The sequence below is a fragment of the Sinohyriopsis cumingii genome, chromosome 3, assembly GCF_028554795.1.
Source record: "Sinohyriopsis cumingii isolate HCF-2022 chromosome 3, ASM2855479v2, whole genome shotgun sequence".
NCBI lineage: Eukaryota > Metazoa > Mollusca > Bivalvia > Unionida > Unionidae > Sinohyriopsis > Sinohyriopsis cumingii.
The window spans coordinates 2694165-2711610 of NC_142963.1; the positions used below are offsets into that span (position 1 = coordinate 2694165).

At 35.6% G+C, this 17446-nt stretch overlaps 1 protein-coding gene across 4 annotated transcripts in view; it reads left to right on the forward strand.

The window, feature by feature from the left end:
• LOC149802350 (cGMP-dependent protein kinase 1-like) overlaps positions 1-17446 on the forward strand; it is a 383724-nt gene that overhangs the window by 131750 nt on the left and 234528 nt on the right. For 3 of the 4 annotated variants that reach the window (XR_016420027.1, XR_016420026.1, XM_089951576.1), the window contains exon 1: positions 14277-16840. The exons of the other annotated variant lie outside the window; for it this stretch is intronic. Coding sequence is in view for 1 of the 3 variants with exons in the window: in XM_089951576.1 (XP_089807702.1) it covers positions 16497-16840 (344 nt within the window). In the remaining 2 variants the exon portion in view is untranslated. Of the gene's footprint in view, positions 1-14276; positions 16841-17446 lie in introns of those variants that run through there. 4 annotated transcript variants of the gene reach the window in all.

The window sequence follows — 17446 nt, forward strand, 5'->3', positions numbered from 1 at the left end:
AACCGCGAACGTGTTCTCTACGGCCATCAGGTCAAATTAAAACAACACTGAAATCTGGCCCATGAACAGTAACTATATTAAAGAAATTAGTGTTTGCGGCCCTCGAGTCATCTGAGAAAATGCACTCTGGCCCTTGGCCGAAAAAGGTTGTGCACCCCTGTTGTATATCATATCAGCTAGACCTCTTGACTCGTGTGGAGAGTTTATTGGACAAGGGCCATACAATTATAGCCGTTCCGTTGCGACACGAGGACCAATAAATTAGAACTTCTACGTAGGGTAATAAAATTTGGAAAGGCGTAGATATGATGTCCGTTTTATCTTTGGTTTAAAATGGTATTCTTACTTTCTAGATCTTGAGAGCTCATGTATTTATATCCCAGCTTCGAATAATTATGATACTAATAACGGCAGTGTATCTTGGACGTTTTATTTTGAACAGCCGCGGTCGTTCTATATACCTATTTGACCGCTGATGCTAACCCAAATTTGAAAAGCGTAGAGCCAGATCAGTAGCCGCATAACGCACCAAGGGATCAGTGTTTGCGAAATACGTTGAAAATATTAGCATAAAGAAATAAATGCATGGATTCTGATCTACTGGTGTATTGTACACCGGACATACGCTAATAGAGAGTCAAAACGCCGAAAAAATAGTAGGCGATTTTTTTTGTATTTGGAGGATACCTACCTGATGGTCTTCTTTTAGAGGGCGACCTCTTTATAAGATTTGTTTCTTGGCATACCGGTATTTTTATAATTTAAGTAGAAGAGTACTTCCTTTGTTGGACTTTCGTTCTTCCCATACTAACAGAAAGAGAAACATTGTAGTAACTGAAAACAACCACTCCGATGGCCTAGTGGTTAGAACGTCCGCCTCGGACGTGGCAGGTCGTGGGTTCGATCTTCGGCCAAGTCATACCAAAGACTTACAAAAAGGATACGTACAGCTGCCTCGCTTGGCGCTCAGCATTAAGAGGTTCGTGTTATGACTGGTCGGCCTGGTGTCAGGATAATGTGAATGGGTGGGACATCATGTTACATGTCTGCGGCATGATGCCCCACTGTTAGACATCACTATAAACTGTTACGCTGCAGACATCGTAGTGATATGACTGAACAATTGTTAAGGCTACCTTAAAATGTTAGGACATCACTATAATGCACTGTCGCCGAAATACACACCAACACCCTGGGCTTATATTATCAAGAATAAACAATTACCTTTAAATCCCTACCAAAAATGCATAAATACAACTCATCACCACCAGTATGAGAGAGGAAAAATGTTCTAAAAATAGACTAGAACTACATTCGTAGGTACTGAACTGGAAGTACTAATTGTGACTCGATTCCGTATCAGAATACCACAACTTCTAGAATATAATAAAGCAACGTTACTAACATGTGTTGATACAAATCACATCACTGGTCTGCATTTACCGTCAGATCGAGAATAAGCAGTCTTGCGTAATATCACATTATTTGGGTACATACATAAACGTCACATTGGTATGACATAATACAATGACTCACCTGGTGTGTGCAAAAGGTGTAATAGATAGTTTAATATGAATCTTTTCCGTGTCCACAAATAGCATACAGCTTCTGATACTGTTTTCATTGTTAGGTTTTTCAAACCCTCTTCAATTTCACATTATGTATTAGGACTTTTATGATAAACACAGGTCTTCTTCAATAACACAGTGTGTTCGGACTAATGAATACGAGCCAGCTTTCATTCAACGTTATGTGAACACAAACCCTTTTTCAATACTACATTATGTGTTAGGACTAGTAATGAACACATGTCCTCTTCAATACCACATTATGTGTCAGGACTATTAATGAATGGAAGTCCTCTTCAATACCGCATTATGTTTTAGGACTAGTAATGAATACAAGCCCTCTTCAATACCACATTATGTGTTAGGACATCACTATAAACTGTTACAATGCAGACATCGTAGTGATATAACTGAACAATTGTTAAAGCTACGTTAAAAATCCAAATCAAGAAAAGCACACCATAACATGAGAATGGTGTATCAGGCATGTTAGCTATAAGTAATATTAATATTGGATTGTCCTTCGCACATTTGTGCAAGATAAAGTGACATTACAAGAGTAAATAGAGTATCCGTCTGTCACGAAGTATGAAGAAGCAGTGTACGTTTCCTAATTCACGAGCATGTTTGATGGGGATGGATCGACATCTCTCTCTCTTTCTCTCTCTCTCTCTCTCTCGGCTGTTCGTGCAGTTTCATGCGTGCATTCGCGTTTGTAAATTACTTTAACACACAAACAAGTAAATAGTGTTTGTAATGACCTACTTTTCTTACTAAACTGGCTGAGCCAGTTTTGGGGAGTATGTACGTCACACAAGGCGAATCAGGAAAGAAAGACATTGTTAAACAGTCTTTCCGGTTGGTTCATTCCTAGCAGACCTTCACATTCCTGTCCAGTTATAAGTGTGATAGGAGAGAGATTGTTTTCATGGGGTCTGAAGTTATATTTCATGCAAAGTACCAGTACTATTATTGTATGATGCATTTTTTTCTCGACTTTGTTTATGGTTAAGTACTGGCTAGAGACTGTATTTCAGGTACACAAAGGCTAGTTGAAAATAATTAACAGTAGTCGTAAAAGACGCTGTTTACATGGTAGCATTTTCAAGGTGTAGAAGTGATATCACTTTTGTCTTCACAGAGGCGAAATCACTTTCGGAACTACTTTCTTTTTTCCAAGTAAGAAATATATCTGCCCTTATTATGTCATTCAAACCTTATTTTCATATTTAGGCCTGTTTCATTTATTCTCTCTCTCTCTCTCTCTCTCTCTCTCTCTCTCTCAGGACGAACAGATTTTACAATATACCAAGACCGTCAAATTGTATTCAGTCAGCGAGGAGGAGCCATCAAGAAATGCCTCAAAAGAAACTCCAGACATAAGCTTCAAATATTAAGACTTTTATTATTCGCGTCCACATTGCTAATGTTAATTGCCAGTGACTGAATTTGTATGCCCTGTTGCTATTTGATATTATGTCACCCATGCAATATCGTATAAAAACTGTACACATTTTAGGACGAACTTTTGATTAAATATACTAATAAAATTGGCTTAAGTAGCGATTTAACTCTCAGCACAATGAAAGTCATATTTTCAAACGATGACAAACTCGGGCATTGATGAGTGTTCATTACGAACCAAAATTAGGTGACAATCGAAACATGGGTGCAGCGTCCGTTACCTAACTAGACTGCATGCTTTGTTTAAACGATATTTGTTTATAATAAATGTCACTGTAGAATTTACATTAAATTAAACAAGAAATATGGAGGATTGAGCAGCTAGCACAAGCTTATTTCTATCTCTCCACTTCTTTACAATATTTGTTGTTATTATGTTTCATATGTGAATAATGTAGGCATATTACTGCAAACTTTAAAAAAATGCTAATGAGGTATAACATGAACAGATAATAAATACAATATTATAATAATGTCAGACAGTAACTAATAATTGTTTACAGTAGGCACATGTTATTGTGTAACTTCAAATCAACAAAAGAAGAAAAAACATAAAGTTTGTTGGCACTTATGGAGTGGAGAAGGGTAGATATAGGACTTTTATTTTTTGTCACTTATGGAGTGGAGAAGGGTAGATATAGGACTTTTATTTGTTGGCACTTATGGAGTGGAGAAGGGTAGATATAGGACTTTTATTTGTTGGCACTTGTGGAGTGGAGAAGGGTAGATATAGGACTTTTATTTGTTGGCACTTATGGACTGGAGAAGGGTAGATATAAAACTTTTACCTTTAGATGCAAGCTTGCCAAGAGCACACAACATTTCATGTTTGAATGCTGTAAAAATAAAGGACTAAAATCCTTAAAATAAACGCGCAATACTTAAAATTATTAGAATCGTCTGTTTAAAGATGATGTATATTGGATTCAACCTCTCTGTGATGTTTCTATGAAACCCCATCAATCAATGTTTATTGTTTCATTCAAGGAAAGAAAGTGTTGACGAGAATAAAAATCTGGTAATTTTCATGTGTAAACAGGCGTTAATTTGACAAAATACACAATATTTTGTTGATTAGATGTGGAAGCTACATTTGTAAAAAGTCTCTTTCGTATAATTGTTGTAAACTTTCGGAACTTCTTGGTATCGATGTAGTGTAAGCGTTAATGAACTGAATGGAGAAGAAAATCATGCAAATCGAGGGTTTTTACCTTCTAAAAATTATATAATAAAAGAAAAATCTACCTTTTTGAGTAAATTTAAGGAAATAATTCGCTCGTTCAACGGAAACATTTTATATTGTCACTCGTGGCTTCGCCATTCATTCATTACAATGTTTCAACTTCACTCGTGAAATTGTTCCTTTCATGTACTCGAAAAAACGTAGATATCGTCTATATATAATATTATCTCATATAATGTTTTAACTACTCCTGATAATCGATGTTCAAATAGTATTAAACACTATAACATGCTTGACCGATTTTATTCCAAGACCAAGATAATTATTGCCGGTTAATTGTTAATTAGTATTCAAGTTTATTATTCTCAAGTAAATAAAACTATATCTTCTCTCAGCGCGTATACTTTTCCAATAGAAAAGATAAAGGAAACGATTTTTCAAGAATATATTGGCATGATCAAATAAGCTTAGTAGAGTTACTTCCCTTTAATCACGAATGAATGGGCCGAGTTCAATAGCTCTCTCTCTCTCTCTTTCTCAACGCATACAGGCATACACACAAACACATACTAATACACATTTCATACTAATACACATTTCAAAATTATAGACTTAGTGTGAAAGTTTAGGAACGAAGACATGTAAGAAACTATAAACTTGATCTAAAAAGATGGTAATATTGATTTAATATAGGCCTCGTTGGCCAAGTGGTGACATTGTAGTGGAACGACATATATATGATTTATAAGTGCTTTATAAAAAAAATGAAAAATCAAAAAATCGTTTAGTAACGAATTAATTTCTTGTTGCGAAGTCGACATTAGTATAAGGTAGGTTTTGTCACGAACAAAGTTCTGGTTAAGCATATATTTTTTATGTTAATGAATATGGCATTAAATTGTATGCTTCTTTGCTTCAGTTAAGAAATTTACAAGCAATAACTACGAAGAAGATTTTATTAGGTTTTCACGACTATATATTTGAAGACAGATTTATAAAAGACACTTTTCGTTCCATGTCTTGCCTTTGTTTTCCCTTAAAAATGCTAATCAGACTCGACAAAAGTACCAGGTATATTTTTAGATACGGTTATAATCACGTGGTTATTTGATAATGGAGGAATGCTGTCTTACGGTTTTTGTTGAAATTGAGATTGATCCTTATTAAATTTAATCAAACGGCGTTTTCTCGTTGTAATATGATGGGAGGTATGGGGAAATAGTTTACAGTTTGACGTTGCAAACGTATTTGTCTTGGACAGAATTCCCGCCTGAATACCTGTATTACCAGAAATCAAGTTCTTGACTGGCACAGCGCAAAGTCGGCCTCTTGCCGTGTCATAAAGCATTTATAATAAAATGTTTATAATTAAACAGTATCCAGTTAAAAAAAGCAAACTAAATGTGCAGTAACTTATCAATATTTATCTCTGATTTATGAAGTATCGATTTTTCTTGGTGTCATACGAAATTTTACAAATTTTGCCAATGTATTAGTTAATTTTGTCTGTGTGTATGTAAGATCTTTTTAAATTTTCTTTTCATATGAGATTAAAAGTGGTATTATCGTTTTAATTAATTACTATCCGGATTAAGAGCAGGACATACCAGAAAGAAAAAGAAAACAATCTTCGTACTAGTTTGTAAGACGGGTCCACTTGCAAATTGCACAGACCCAGATCTGCCGGCGCATAATCCGCTGGCAGAGCTGGGTCTGTGCAGTTTGTTTGGAGTAATCAGTACAATTAACAACATAGACCATGATCTGAAGGCGCATTATGCCTTGGCAGATCAGGATCTTTGTTGTTCGCAGTTTGACTCGACTTATAAGTGATTATTCATATTCCATTTGATTTATATTGCAGATGGTACAGATAATACAGTTTTCATATTCAACTGCAAAGTTGAGGTAACGTTTATCCAGCTCAATTCAGGGTTCGTTTGTATTTCCCACTGGAACACAAGATAAATATTTTTAAAATTTTTAATCGGTTTTTAATAGTGTATACACACCGTGTTTTACACTGATATTACTATAAAAAGAATCTAAAATTTTGGAATTTCAATTCAAATATCAAACACAATGCTTGACTTACACATAAGTTCTTCAAAGCATATCAACAAAAGTCGTATTTTCATAAACTGTAAGTAATTTACTCCAATTACTGGTACTGTATATCATGCGAAATGTACACCAAAAGTCGATGAAATCTGCGTAATGCTTCTATGTTGATGACAACATCTAATTAATACTGAAACAACATCTAATTAATGTCAACACAAAAACAAATGTACAATCAATATTTTTTCTTTGACTGGAAATCAATCTAAAATTATTCATAATATTGTTATTTTCAACCGAATATTTCAACCTCATTCAAAATGAAATATTTTTTTAGCAAAACTACTAGCGAAAGAAATACCAAGAACAGTTGTTATATTTTTACTATCTTCTTGGGAATAGGAATAATTATGCCTTCCACATTCTCTTCAGAGTATGGGCAAATTGCATACATGTGATTAAGGTTTCGTGCCAAAAAGGGAGCCAGATATTAGGTACAGATACTGAACATTTTGTTTTTAAATCATCAGATTCACTGCCATTTGAATTTATTATTTAGTTAATTAATATGAAGACGTTATTTGCTTCGTGTTCGTCGTATGCGACTGTCTGTTTTTTTATGATGAATACATGCCCTCTTCAGTTCCATATTATCTGTTTGGACTTATGATGAATACATGCCCTCTTCAGTTCCACATTATCTGTTTGGACTTATGATGAATACATGCCCTCTTCAATACCACATTATCTGTTAGAAGAAGAGAACAGAGCAAAAGTTTTATTAAGGAAAGTATATCTCAGGTCACACAAAAGCGTCATATTAGAATACCACAACTTCTAGAATATAATAAATCAACGTCACTAACGTGTTGATACAAATCACATCACTGGTCTACACTTACCGTCAGATCGAGAATAAACATTATTATATGCTCATTTTTCCCCCGCTAACTTTACATTGTCAGAATAGTGCAATATTACCCGATATTTAACCCGCGCGACAATACATATATAGCATTCACGTGCATAAAGGAACTACTTTCTATTGTAAACAAACAATGGACGCAGACGACAATACTTTTGATTTGTAAACAAATCATGTACACTCGCGTAAGATGCTCTTTACGTTGTGGTTGTTTAAATTTGTTTCTGAATGAACTAAAACATGTTTCGTGGACTGTCACATACCAGCTGCATTGGCGCATTCCGCGTTGATACAATGTTTCGGATTTAAGCTAGCTACAGAATATAACAGACGCAAGATAAGGTCCTTACAAAAACATACAAGTGACAAGTCATATACTCTCTTCTTTAGCTGGTGATAAAAATGGCAAATAAAATATACTTATAGTTTTACATCCTGAATTTCCTCAAAATGTATTTTATTAATTCTGCAAATCCGAATTACATGAGCCATGTCATATGTTCTCAATCTGGATTACACATTTCGAAATTGTACTGTAATTTCGATGATAAGTGCAATTACATCCTCCTTACTGCACTCAAAAAGAAATCAGCATTAAATACCATAGCGTCTTTTTCATAATTGCAATTGAAAGACTTCATATTTTTCCCCCATTATGATTTCAAACATTCAATGACAGAAACAGAAATACATTTGCAGACGTCAACACGCCTCTCCCTAGCTTCTTCAGTCTGATGTATTTCATGTGAAATTGTAACATACAAATCCAGTCCATAATCACGAAATGTCCTAGAATCGAGAAAAATACCAAAACCTTTTAATTCCAGATCAAGTGGAAAAGTTGTTGCAATGCACATTCATTCACAGTATTCCTCCAAATTTCAATTTTAACTAGACATGCCATTTTCTTTCGAAAGTTATGTAGAGCGCGCGACTAAGTTCAAATTTATCTGGGCGGAGTTATGTGCGCAGTAAAAATGTTGATTTGTGTAATGATGAATATGCGCTTGTTTATTTAGTCTGGCATGCGGCATACATTCATTTACGTTGTTTATTGTAGTGTGTTTTGTTTATATAATTAAGCCTTAGGTAGAATAAAAAAAAAATGAGCATGTAATAAAAAGGTTACTGCATTTGTATGGGAAAATATGGACTCGTTTTGTCGGAAGGATATACTGCACTCCCAAGGTCGTGCAGTATTCCATCCAAAAACTCGTTCATATTTTCTCATACAAATGAGTAACCTATAAGTCTTGCGTAATATCACATTATTTGGGTACATACATAAACGTCACATTGGTATGACATAATACAATGACTCACCTGGTGTGTGCAAAAGGTGTAGATAGTTTAATATGAAACTTGTCCGTGTCCACAAATAGCATACAGCTTTTGATACTGTTTTCATTGTTAGGTTTTTCAAACCCTCTTCAATTTCACATTATGTATTAGGACTTCTCTGATAAACACAGGCCTTCTTCAATACCACAATGTGTTCGAACTAATGAATACGAGCCAGCTTTCATTCAACGTTATGGGAACACAAACCCTTTTCAATACTACATTATGTGTTAGGACTAGTAACGAATAAAAGTCCTCTTCAATACTACATTATGTGTTAGGACTAGTAATGAATACAAGTCCTCTTCAGTACTACATTATGTGTTAGGACTAGTAATGAATACAAGTCCTCTTCAATACCACATTATGTGTTAGGACTAGTAATGAATACAAGTCCTCTTCAGTACTACATTATGTGTTAGGACTAGTAATGAATACAAGTCCTCTTCAATACTACATTATGTGTTAAGACTTATGATGATACACAAGCCCTATTCAAATCATATTATGTACAAATACTTGATGCTGAATTCAAGTCCTCTTCAGTTCCACATCAGGATTTATAATGAATACAATCCCCTCTTCAATTGCACGTTATGGGTTATAATTTATAGTGAATAAATCCCCTCTTCACTTGCACGTTGTGTTAGGATTGATAATGAATTCAAAGCCCTCTTCAATTCCACGTTATGTGTTAGGATTTATAATGAATACAAACCCTCGTCAATTCCACATTACTTGTTAGGGCGAGTAAGTAGCAGGTTTTGATTCAGTTTCGTACTTTTGGGAGATTATTTTGAAAATTTGATGGTTATTGCATCTGAAAATTTTAACATAATGTAAGCGATGATCTCAGAGACAAGTGCGTGTTTTATCTACCTGTAACGTATATGTGACCCTATGATTTTTGCTCTAGATAGAAGACTTGAGAATCTAAATAATACAAGAGATAAGTTTCAAAATGATGGATGTCGTATCAGTCCTTCACAAAATTTAATTTCATGTCTCATCTGTTTGGTACTGAATTTGATACATGCCAAAGGAATGTTGGGATTTTGTATGAGGTTACGTTGTTCCATATTTGGGTGACTAAGTATCTATCTATCTATCTATCTATCTATCTCTCTGTCTGTCTGTCTGTCTGTCTATTTATCTATCTATCAAACTATCTATCTATTATCTATCTATCTATCTATCTATCTATCTATCTATATATCTATCTATCTATCTATCTATCTGTCTGTCTGTCTGTCTGTCTGCTTGCTTGACTCTTTTTCTGTCCGCCTGTTCATATATTAAGACCAAGAAGAATATCATGAGTATGCTACAAGTAATTAAAATATACACTAGATGGGAAATAGGGATTTTACTCTATGAAACATCAGATATGTTGGTATTCGCACCATTCGATTATTTTCACCTTGTGCATAACAAACACATATAGAACTTGAGCTGATACAGTGCATATCATTCTTATGTTAGGAGACCAACGTTCTTTATAACCACAAGCAAGTTTGTGTTTTGCCTCAAATGGTGTCGGCGAATTCCAACGTTTCGACAGGCAGTGGGCTCTGACCCTACTCCCCAACATAAATGTCCAAATATAAAAAATGGGGTGGCAAGGGGCAGAGGAAACTCGGACTGATATATGTACATAATTATATTGTCCAGAAATGAAGAAAGTATTAATCTTATGGGACTGTTGACTACATTACTGATACACTATAATTGCTAATCAAATTGCTGTTTGAGAACTCTCGGGGGCAAAAATGAAAGAACAAATGCATTACAGCGTACGGCTATTAGTCACTGATATTTATTAGTACCGTCATTATAATCACTTGTGTGGTCGGTGTTAGTCACGTGGCCATAATTGTAACATTCGGGTTACACCAGGTGAAACCTCCGTTTCCGATAGATGAAAACATTTAATTTACTTGGCTCTTACCTTTTATTTGCAATAAACCTTCTCTGAGGGAGTGATATGATCCCACACCTGTTATGGTGATTTGGTTATCGTTACCAAGGAGGTTATTGACCACGGTGTTATTGCCCGGATGGAGTAAACAATAAAATAAAAAATGAAAATAATGGATAGTATAACAGTGATCTTAGCAAAGATATAGAATATAACACACTAGTCTTCGTATGCAAAATATAACAATTTAATGAATTACATAAACAAAATGAATTCAAACATGCCTTTTGAATGAAACACTTTCTTAGAAATATAAGTGCAAAATTTATGCAAAATGCAATCAGGCGATCTGTTATACAGATAAAACAAATTTCAGTATAAATCGAGTGAATGCTCGAACTGAAATTGCCGGCATGTTAGCATAACCTGATTGCTTCCGGTCCTTTCCAAATCAATGTTGGTGACAGGTCAGCGTTGCTGTAGTTCTTCTCTCTCTCTCTCTCTCTCTCTCTCTCAGCGAGCAAAATGACTTGTTGATTCTTCGGAATCCTTCAGACTTCCCTTCAAAACTTGAACTACCGAATTCCGCAAGGGAAATTACTTAAAATATTTAATTTCGTCGGGGAAATACACCACCTCGTTTAGCTTAGCCAACAGGATTAACTTTCTTTAACCATCAAACCCCCAAACAAAACATACGCTATCCTTCGCAGGCAGCAGTTTATTGCAAGCCTAGTCCATACGTCATAGTTTATTGTTACGTGTCACCCCAAATAGAGCTTCAGTCTCTTCGAGGAATTATTGTTATTATTATCGTAGTTTACTTTCGGATTCGTTATGTAACGAGTAACATTAGGTCATTATGTACTAAGTAATCTGTTTTATTGGATGCATGGTAAAATGTGACTGTATGGATGAGTTGCCATATGCACTCGCTTTTAAGCCGAGTCCAACTGCAAACTGCACAGACCCAGGTCTGCTGTAGCATTATGCGCCCGCAGATCTGGGTCTGCGCAGTTTATTAGGAGTAATCAGTAGAACAAATAACATATACCATGGTCTGCAGGCACATTATGCTATGGCAGATTTTTAAAAAAATTGTTGTTTGCGGTTTGACTTGACTTACAAGTGGGGGTATATTTAGTGCCATCGTTCGCTTGTGCTCTTGGGTCGACAAAACTTTCGGCAAGCGTCTGAATTTCGAGTGATACAAATGTTATGCAACATTTACTCCAATTTTCATCACAGTTATCAGCGTTCTGGGACGTGTTTAATTTTGCCGGTGTTATAGACATTATTGCTGTGTAATGTTTCCAGATCTTTGGCTTGCATATCACTGTAATGTTTCCAAATCCTTGATTTGCATATCACTGTAATGTTTCCAAATCCTTGGCTTGCATATCACTGTAATGTTTCCAGACCCTTGGCTTGCATATCACTGTAATGTTTCCGAATCTTTGGCTTGCTTATCACTGTAATGTTTCCAAAACATTGGCTTGCATATCAAATGAATGGTCATGGTCAGACAGCCCACTCACTGGGTACGTAGATATGATAAATGCTATGTTGATAGCTTGCACATCCCGCGGTTCAGAATCGGAACTTCGACCCGGAAGATAACACGATTTATTCTTCATTCAATATAATGTCGTCCCTTTGTAATTCGACCCTTGTGCATATCGTCTAGACAGCGACTTCATATCGAAATTAAAATAAATGCAACACACGCGGGACCTGTATTTATCGGAGTTGAAGAAGAGTTGTACTCGTATCACGGGGTTATGCCGAAAGAAAATGATAACCATGTAAAGGTCACGAGCTGATACGATGATGAAAGAAGATGCCGAAATGGTTTATTCGTTTGAAAATATGTTTACGCGATATTTATTGAAACTAGTCATCCAGTGCTAAATTTAGGACAGTCTCAAAGAAGGTGCTAAGAAGATTATATCATACCATGCACACATTGTCCTTCAGTGAAAAATGATTTCGACGATATCCGCGTTAAATTAATTGACTGGTATACTGTTTCATAATTAAATATTTAGAACAGGAGCAATTATTTCATCATAGCTTTAGTAGGCTGCGTCTTTTCTAAATCCATATTCAGATTTTGAAAGAATGTATGGAAGTTTTGTCCTTAACTTCGAATAAGAGACGTTCCTGAACATATTTTTAGTATGAAAGAGTTATTACTTACAAGCTTGACGCTCGATGTTAACGACGCCTGCAGGAAACTAAAAGAAGCACCATGCTAATTTTTTTTATAGTCATTTAAATATTTTTCTGAACTTGATAATTCTGTGTTTGCGCCGTCACATCGATAGATACACCCATTTAGTTTCTTCCAAAATATCCTTTCCTAGGGATAATGCTGTCCCTGGAATTAAAATTAATATTTCTGTTATCATATCTAGACACAGCTATGTTCTTTTTATAGATGTCTTTGTCACATGTTACACTTTTAACAAAGATCGAGCCATGGAGAAAGGGGGAGAGCAAGGATATCGAATAAAATTCTAAAAATAAAGGTGCTTGCCCATGACAAAAATTCGAATTAAATGACTAAGAGTTTCTGCTTATACGATAGTTCGACTTAAGAGGTTGGAAGGGGACCTATGGTATATATGATTTAGGATTGGTAGAGTTGACGCAAGTAAGTTATCGAACCGCATCAAACAATCTGCAAAGAAAACAACTATAGAGGATGTGGTTAATCAAGTGGTATACTGAATGTTTTGTTAATTCGCCCACTCCCCTCAGCATTGTCATTTAACATGTACATGGGTCTTGTTATGTGTTTTAAGGATCCTAATGTCAGTGATTCGATATGTCATATATAAACAGCCAATTAGATCACGATGCTGAGCAAGATTTCTCGAAGACAGCCAAATTCAGACTGTAACTCGCTCTCTTTTGTAATGGTGTCTAATAAAAAGCCAATGGGAACAATTTACATTTTTTAATTGAAGAGTGCATATGGAAAGATTATTGATAACGTTTACATAAATAAAAAACTACTGACATTAAGAAGCATATTAATTCACACACGATTACAATGTTTTAGACAATGTTTAGCAAACATAAAGCTGCATAGCCACACTTGTACCTTACATTATGGAGTTTTGCATTGAAACAGTTTGATATTTATCCTCTAATTGAAAAAAGAAATGCATTGTATATTTCAAGTTGAAAGTAAAATAATTTTAGCATTTTCATTTATATTAGACAGCTGTAGATATTCGAAACAGTATTCCAAAGATGAGCGTCTGAGCTTTGTTTTGGAAACAACATTATAAAAGAAAATATCATTCATTATGTGTATCTCATTTATCGTAAAGTCTGTTGTTTCTTTTTTGTTTGGGGATTTATGTATTATTTGTATTTTTTAAGCAAATATTTTTATTTTGCTTAATTTCTAATCAACCACATAGTGGGAGCTTATTAGATTCCTCGCGCAGATTTGAGCGACTTTGGTACTGATACTGCAACCGAAGTTTGTACTTACTGATTGACCCTCGCAACCGATGCTCCGTCTTTCTTCTTATCTACTGTTCCTACTTGCTAGCAAAATACTTGCTATTTTATATAGTCTATCACCTAATCGTATTCGTTTGACCTTTGACCTCAAGGAACAAAACATTGTCGAGAATTATCTCGAAGCACTCCTTGCAGACCTGGATTCGTATTCAGTTACAAAGTGAGAAAGATATATTTAGTTTCAGAAATTCCAAGTCAGATCAGTGGCACGTGCTACAGTTTTGGTGCTCTAAGTTATTGAGCGGTGTCTGTAAAAAGTTTCATTCAGGTTAACATTCGTTGGAGTTCAGTCTGAAGTCTTCCTTGTGTGAATTGTGAAGTGAATTTACGAGTCGAGCACATATTCGAAGTATAAATGGCAATTTCACAGTGTATTAATGAACCTTGTAACAAGCACTAACTAATATGCGAATCAGTGAATCAGAATTTATATTCCAAAACACAAAAGACAAAGAAAATTCGAAGGGAAGAGAGTGATTCCATAAATACTGGATGGAAGTATTCTGAGACCATACTAAATACAGGTGTTTTAATTGGCTTTACGGTAACAACGTCTTTAACAGCTAAAATGTGTTAATGTATATCACAACCGCATATGGCACTGAGACAAGTTTCGATTGCTTGGGTTTACGTGTCATTGTCTGATATAATTATATAGACAAAGTAAAATATCTTGACTTCAGCGGACAGTATCCAATTTATATACGTTTCCCAACAAGTGCAACATTTAAAATGGGATTATTGATATATCACTTACTGGATTAATACTAGGTCAAATCAGATTTTCACTGTCACGGATTTTTTGGTATAATGTAGACCAGCGTAACACTTGCATGCTTATATGACCGATTTATGTGTTAACCTCAATCTACTGGTATTGAACAGTTTAAGGAAATACATGTAAAACGTGCCGACGCAGGCAGCATCAGTTATCATATACGGATTTGGTTGGAAACATATTAACGTCGGTGTATGTTCATTGTTTTCTGCATCAGAAGAATAATCTGGCATGCTGCCGTCCTAGAACTTGTAGGCGTTACAACGCCATTTAAATATGTGGGAAGTTTTGTCTCATAGTTTCACTGATTGGAATACTTATCAATTTTAATTCCATTTTAGATGAAATATTTCTTTATGGGATGGCCCTGTGGAGAATGATCGCATTCATATTTTACATGTTTATATGGATAAACTGAATTTCCTGCATGCCATTAAAGACATTAAGATAGTTCAATTTGATACGGTAATAATAAAGAAATGGTGTAATTCAGAAGAAATCTTTATAGGGTACCATATCAACGGGAGACATTCCACATCTGCAGCAAGTTCACCATCTGATATCCCAAGAGCCAGATACATGTTGCATATGTGATCAAACAGCATTCCGTGTAACTTTTTGACTTTGACGTTATCGCAAGTGTTTTCCACATACTGCCGCCTCCAAACGGAGAAAGCGGTGGGCAGCATGCCTTGGTGCATGGGGCAGCCGATGTTACAGCGTGGAAAAAATTCGTATGTTGGAGGTGTAATGGACTGTTTAATCTTCCCAGTCGAACCTAAATTCCCGCATCTTTCTCCTAAATGATAATACTGGGGGAAATGTATTGTATTCGTTTGTGCTTATTGTCAAGGGACGAATATGAGTAAAAGAATATCAGACTACTTTAATTTTATATTGTGTGGAAGGTTCATTCATTTTTGTTCGTATGTATTCGGTTGTGTACCTATTACATTTATTGCTCCGTGTTGCATTCGTGAAATGCTGATTTTGTAACATTGTTTTTTATGGCCATCTTGGTCATGTTAATATGAACTCATTGAAAAGGAGTATACGCTTAGTTTAAATGGACATTCCAAACATTGAATCAACAATAACTTTTTACATGTGGCAAAAGTCAAGATTCTTCTATATCCATGTATCTGCAATGTTAAAAGACTTGACTAAGTTTGGTTTCTTTGTGATTGAATTCACTCTTGCCCTGTACGAAATCCATTTTTCCCGAGAGTCTAACTGACCACGTATGTAGCATCTATGTTACAAACTTGGTCATTGTAACTATATAGTAATTGTTTGGAAAATGCCGCTTGATTTTCTGAATCGTCATATTTAAAAAAAATGACAAAATTAATATTTAGTACATTTAGTATATTCATTTTTATCGTCAACGACATACGATTCTGTGGTTTCAAAAACATAGAATGAATTCTGCATTTAATCTTCTTTAAAGAGAAAAAGACATATCTTCCAGCATTAAAGAAAACGAACGTTTTGTGATCCTCTGGGGTGTAGCAGTAATTTCAGTTCATTTGGTTTAATCCAGTATGCAAAAGTCCAACGATCTGTGATACAAGACTTGCACTATTGTATGTAAAGAAGTTCCCCAGCTCTTTTGCCACAGTACGCTATTCTTTCTGAGATATCTCTCGCACAGAAGAGCGTGCAGTTTTTGACGAGATTCATTAGAGAAGGGGCCTGTATCAATCGTGTCTTTCTCAATGCCTTCAGAAGTGTTAGAGATGGGCACTCTTCGGGACCTTCAGTTGGCCCTTAGGGAGAAAGTGGAGGAGTTGAGACAACGAGACGATTTAATAGATGAGCTGGAAACCGAACTGGACGAGAAGGATGCATTGATTCAGACACTACAGAATGAGTTGGATAAGTACCGCTCCATTCTCAAACCAGTCGTCCAGAACGATGTCCATAAGACAGCCGCCACCGCCTATACAGGAGGACCCTTTACCATTAAAGAACGGTCCAAACGCACTGCTATCTCCGCAGAACCGTCCAACTTCGCTACCATTCGCAGTTTTTACAAGAATACAGTTCCTAAACCTGAGACGTAAGTATTGTGTTTTTTGTTGTTTTTTTATGGGTCGAGCCTCACCTGAGTTCTTATCGTGTCATCATCCCAACCCCATATAACCCGCTCTCCTGATAAGAATAAAAACACTGTTACCGGTTTTAAAGAAAAGCAACAAAATGTATGCATAGCAAGACGTCTGGGAGAGGGAGTATCGTTTATGTTTCTAAGGTAACATTTCTTCATTGCGGTGATATTCTTGGAAAGGTCTACAAAGGATGTCAAAATTGCTTTAAATCTGAGAATATGTTGAAGTGAACGGTTGAGGGGAAGATATTCCAATTACTCGTGCGAACCATACACCGTAAACCAAGCAATGCACACTATCTTTGATAAAAGGACCTCTCCACTTAACATAGCAATGCACACTATCTTTGATAAAAGGACCTCTCCCCTTAACATAGCAATGCACACTATCTTTGATAAAAGGACCTCTCCCCTTAACATAGCAATGCACACTATCTTTGATAAAAGGACCTCTCCCCTTAACATAGCAATGCACACTATCTTTGATAAAAGGACCTCTCCCCTTAACATAGCTGCTTAACAGCCGTTATATCTTAAGAATGTGAAATATGCTGCAAT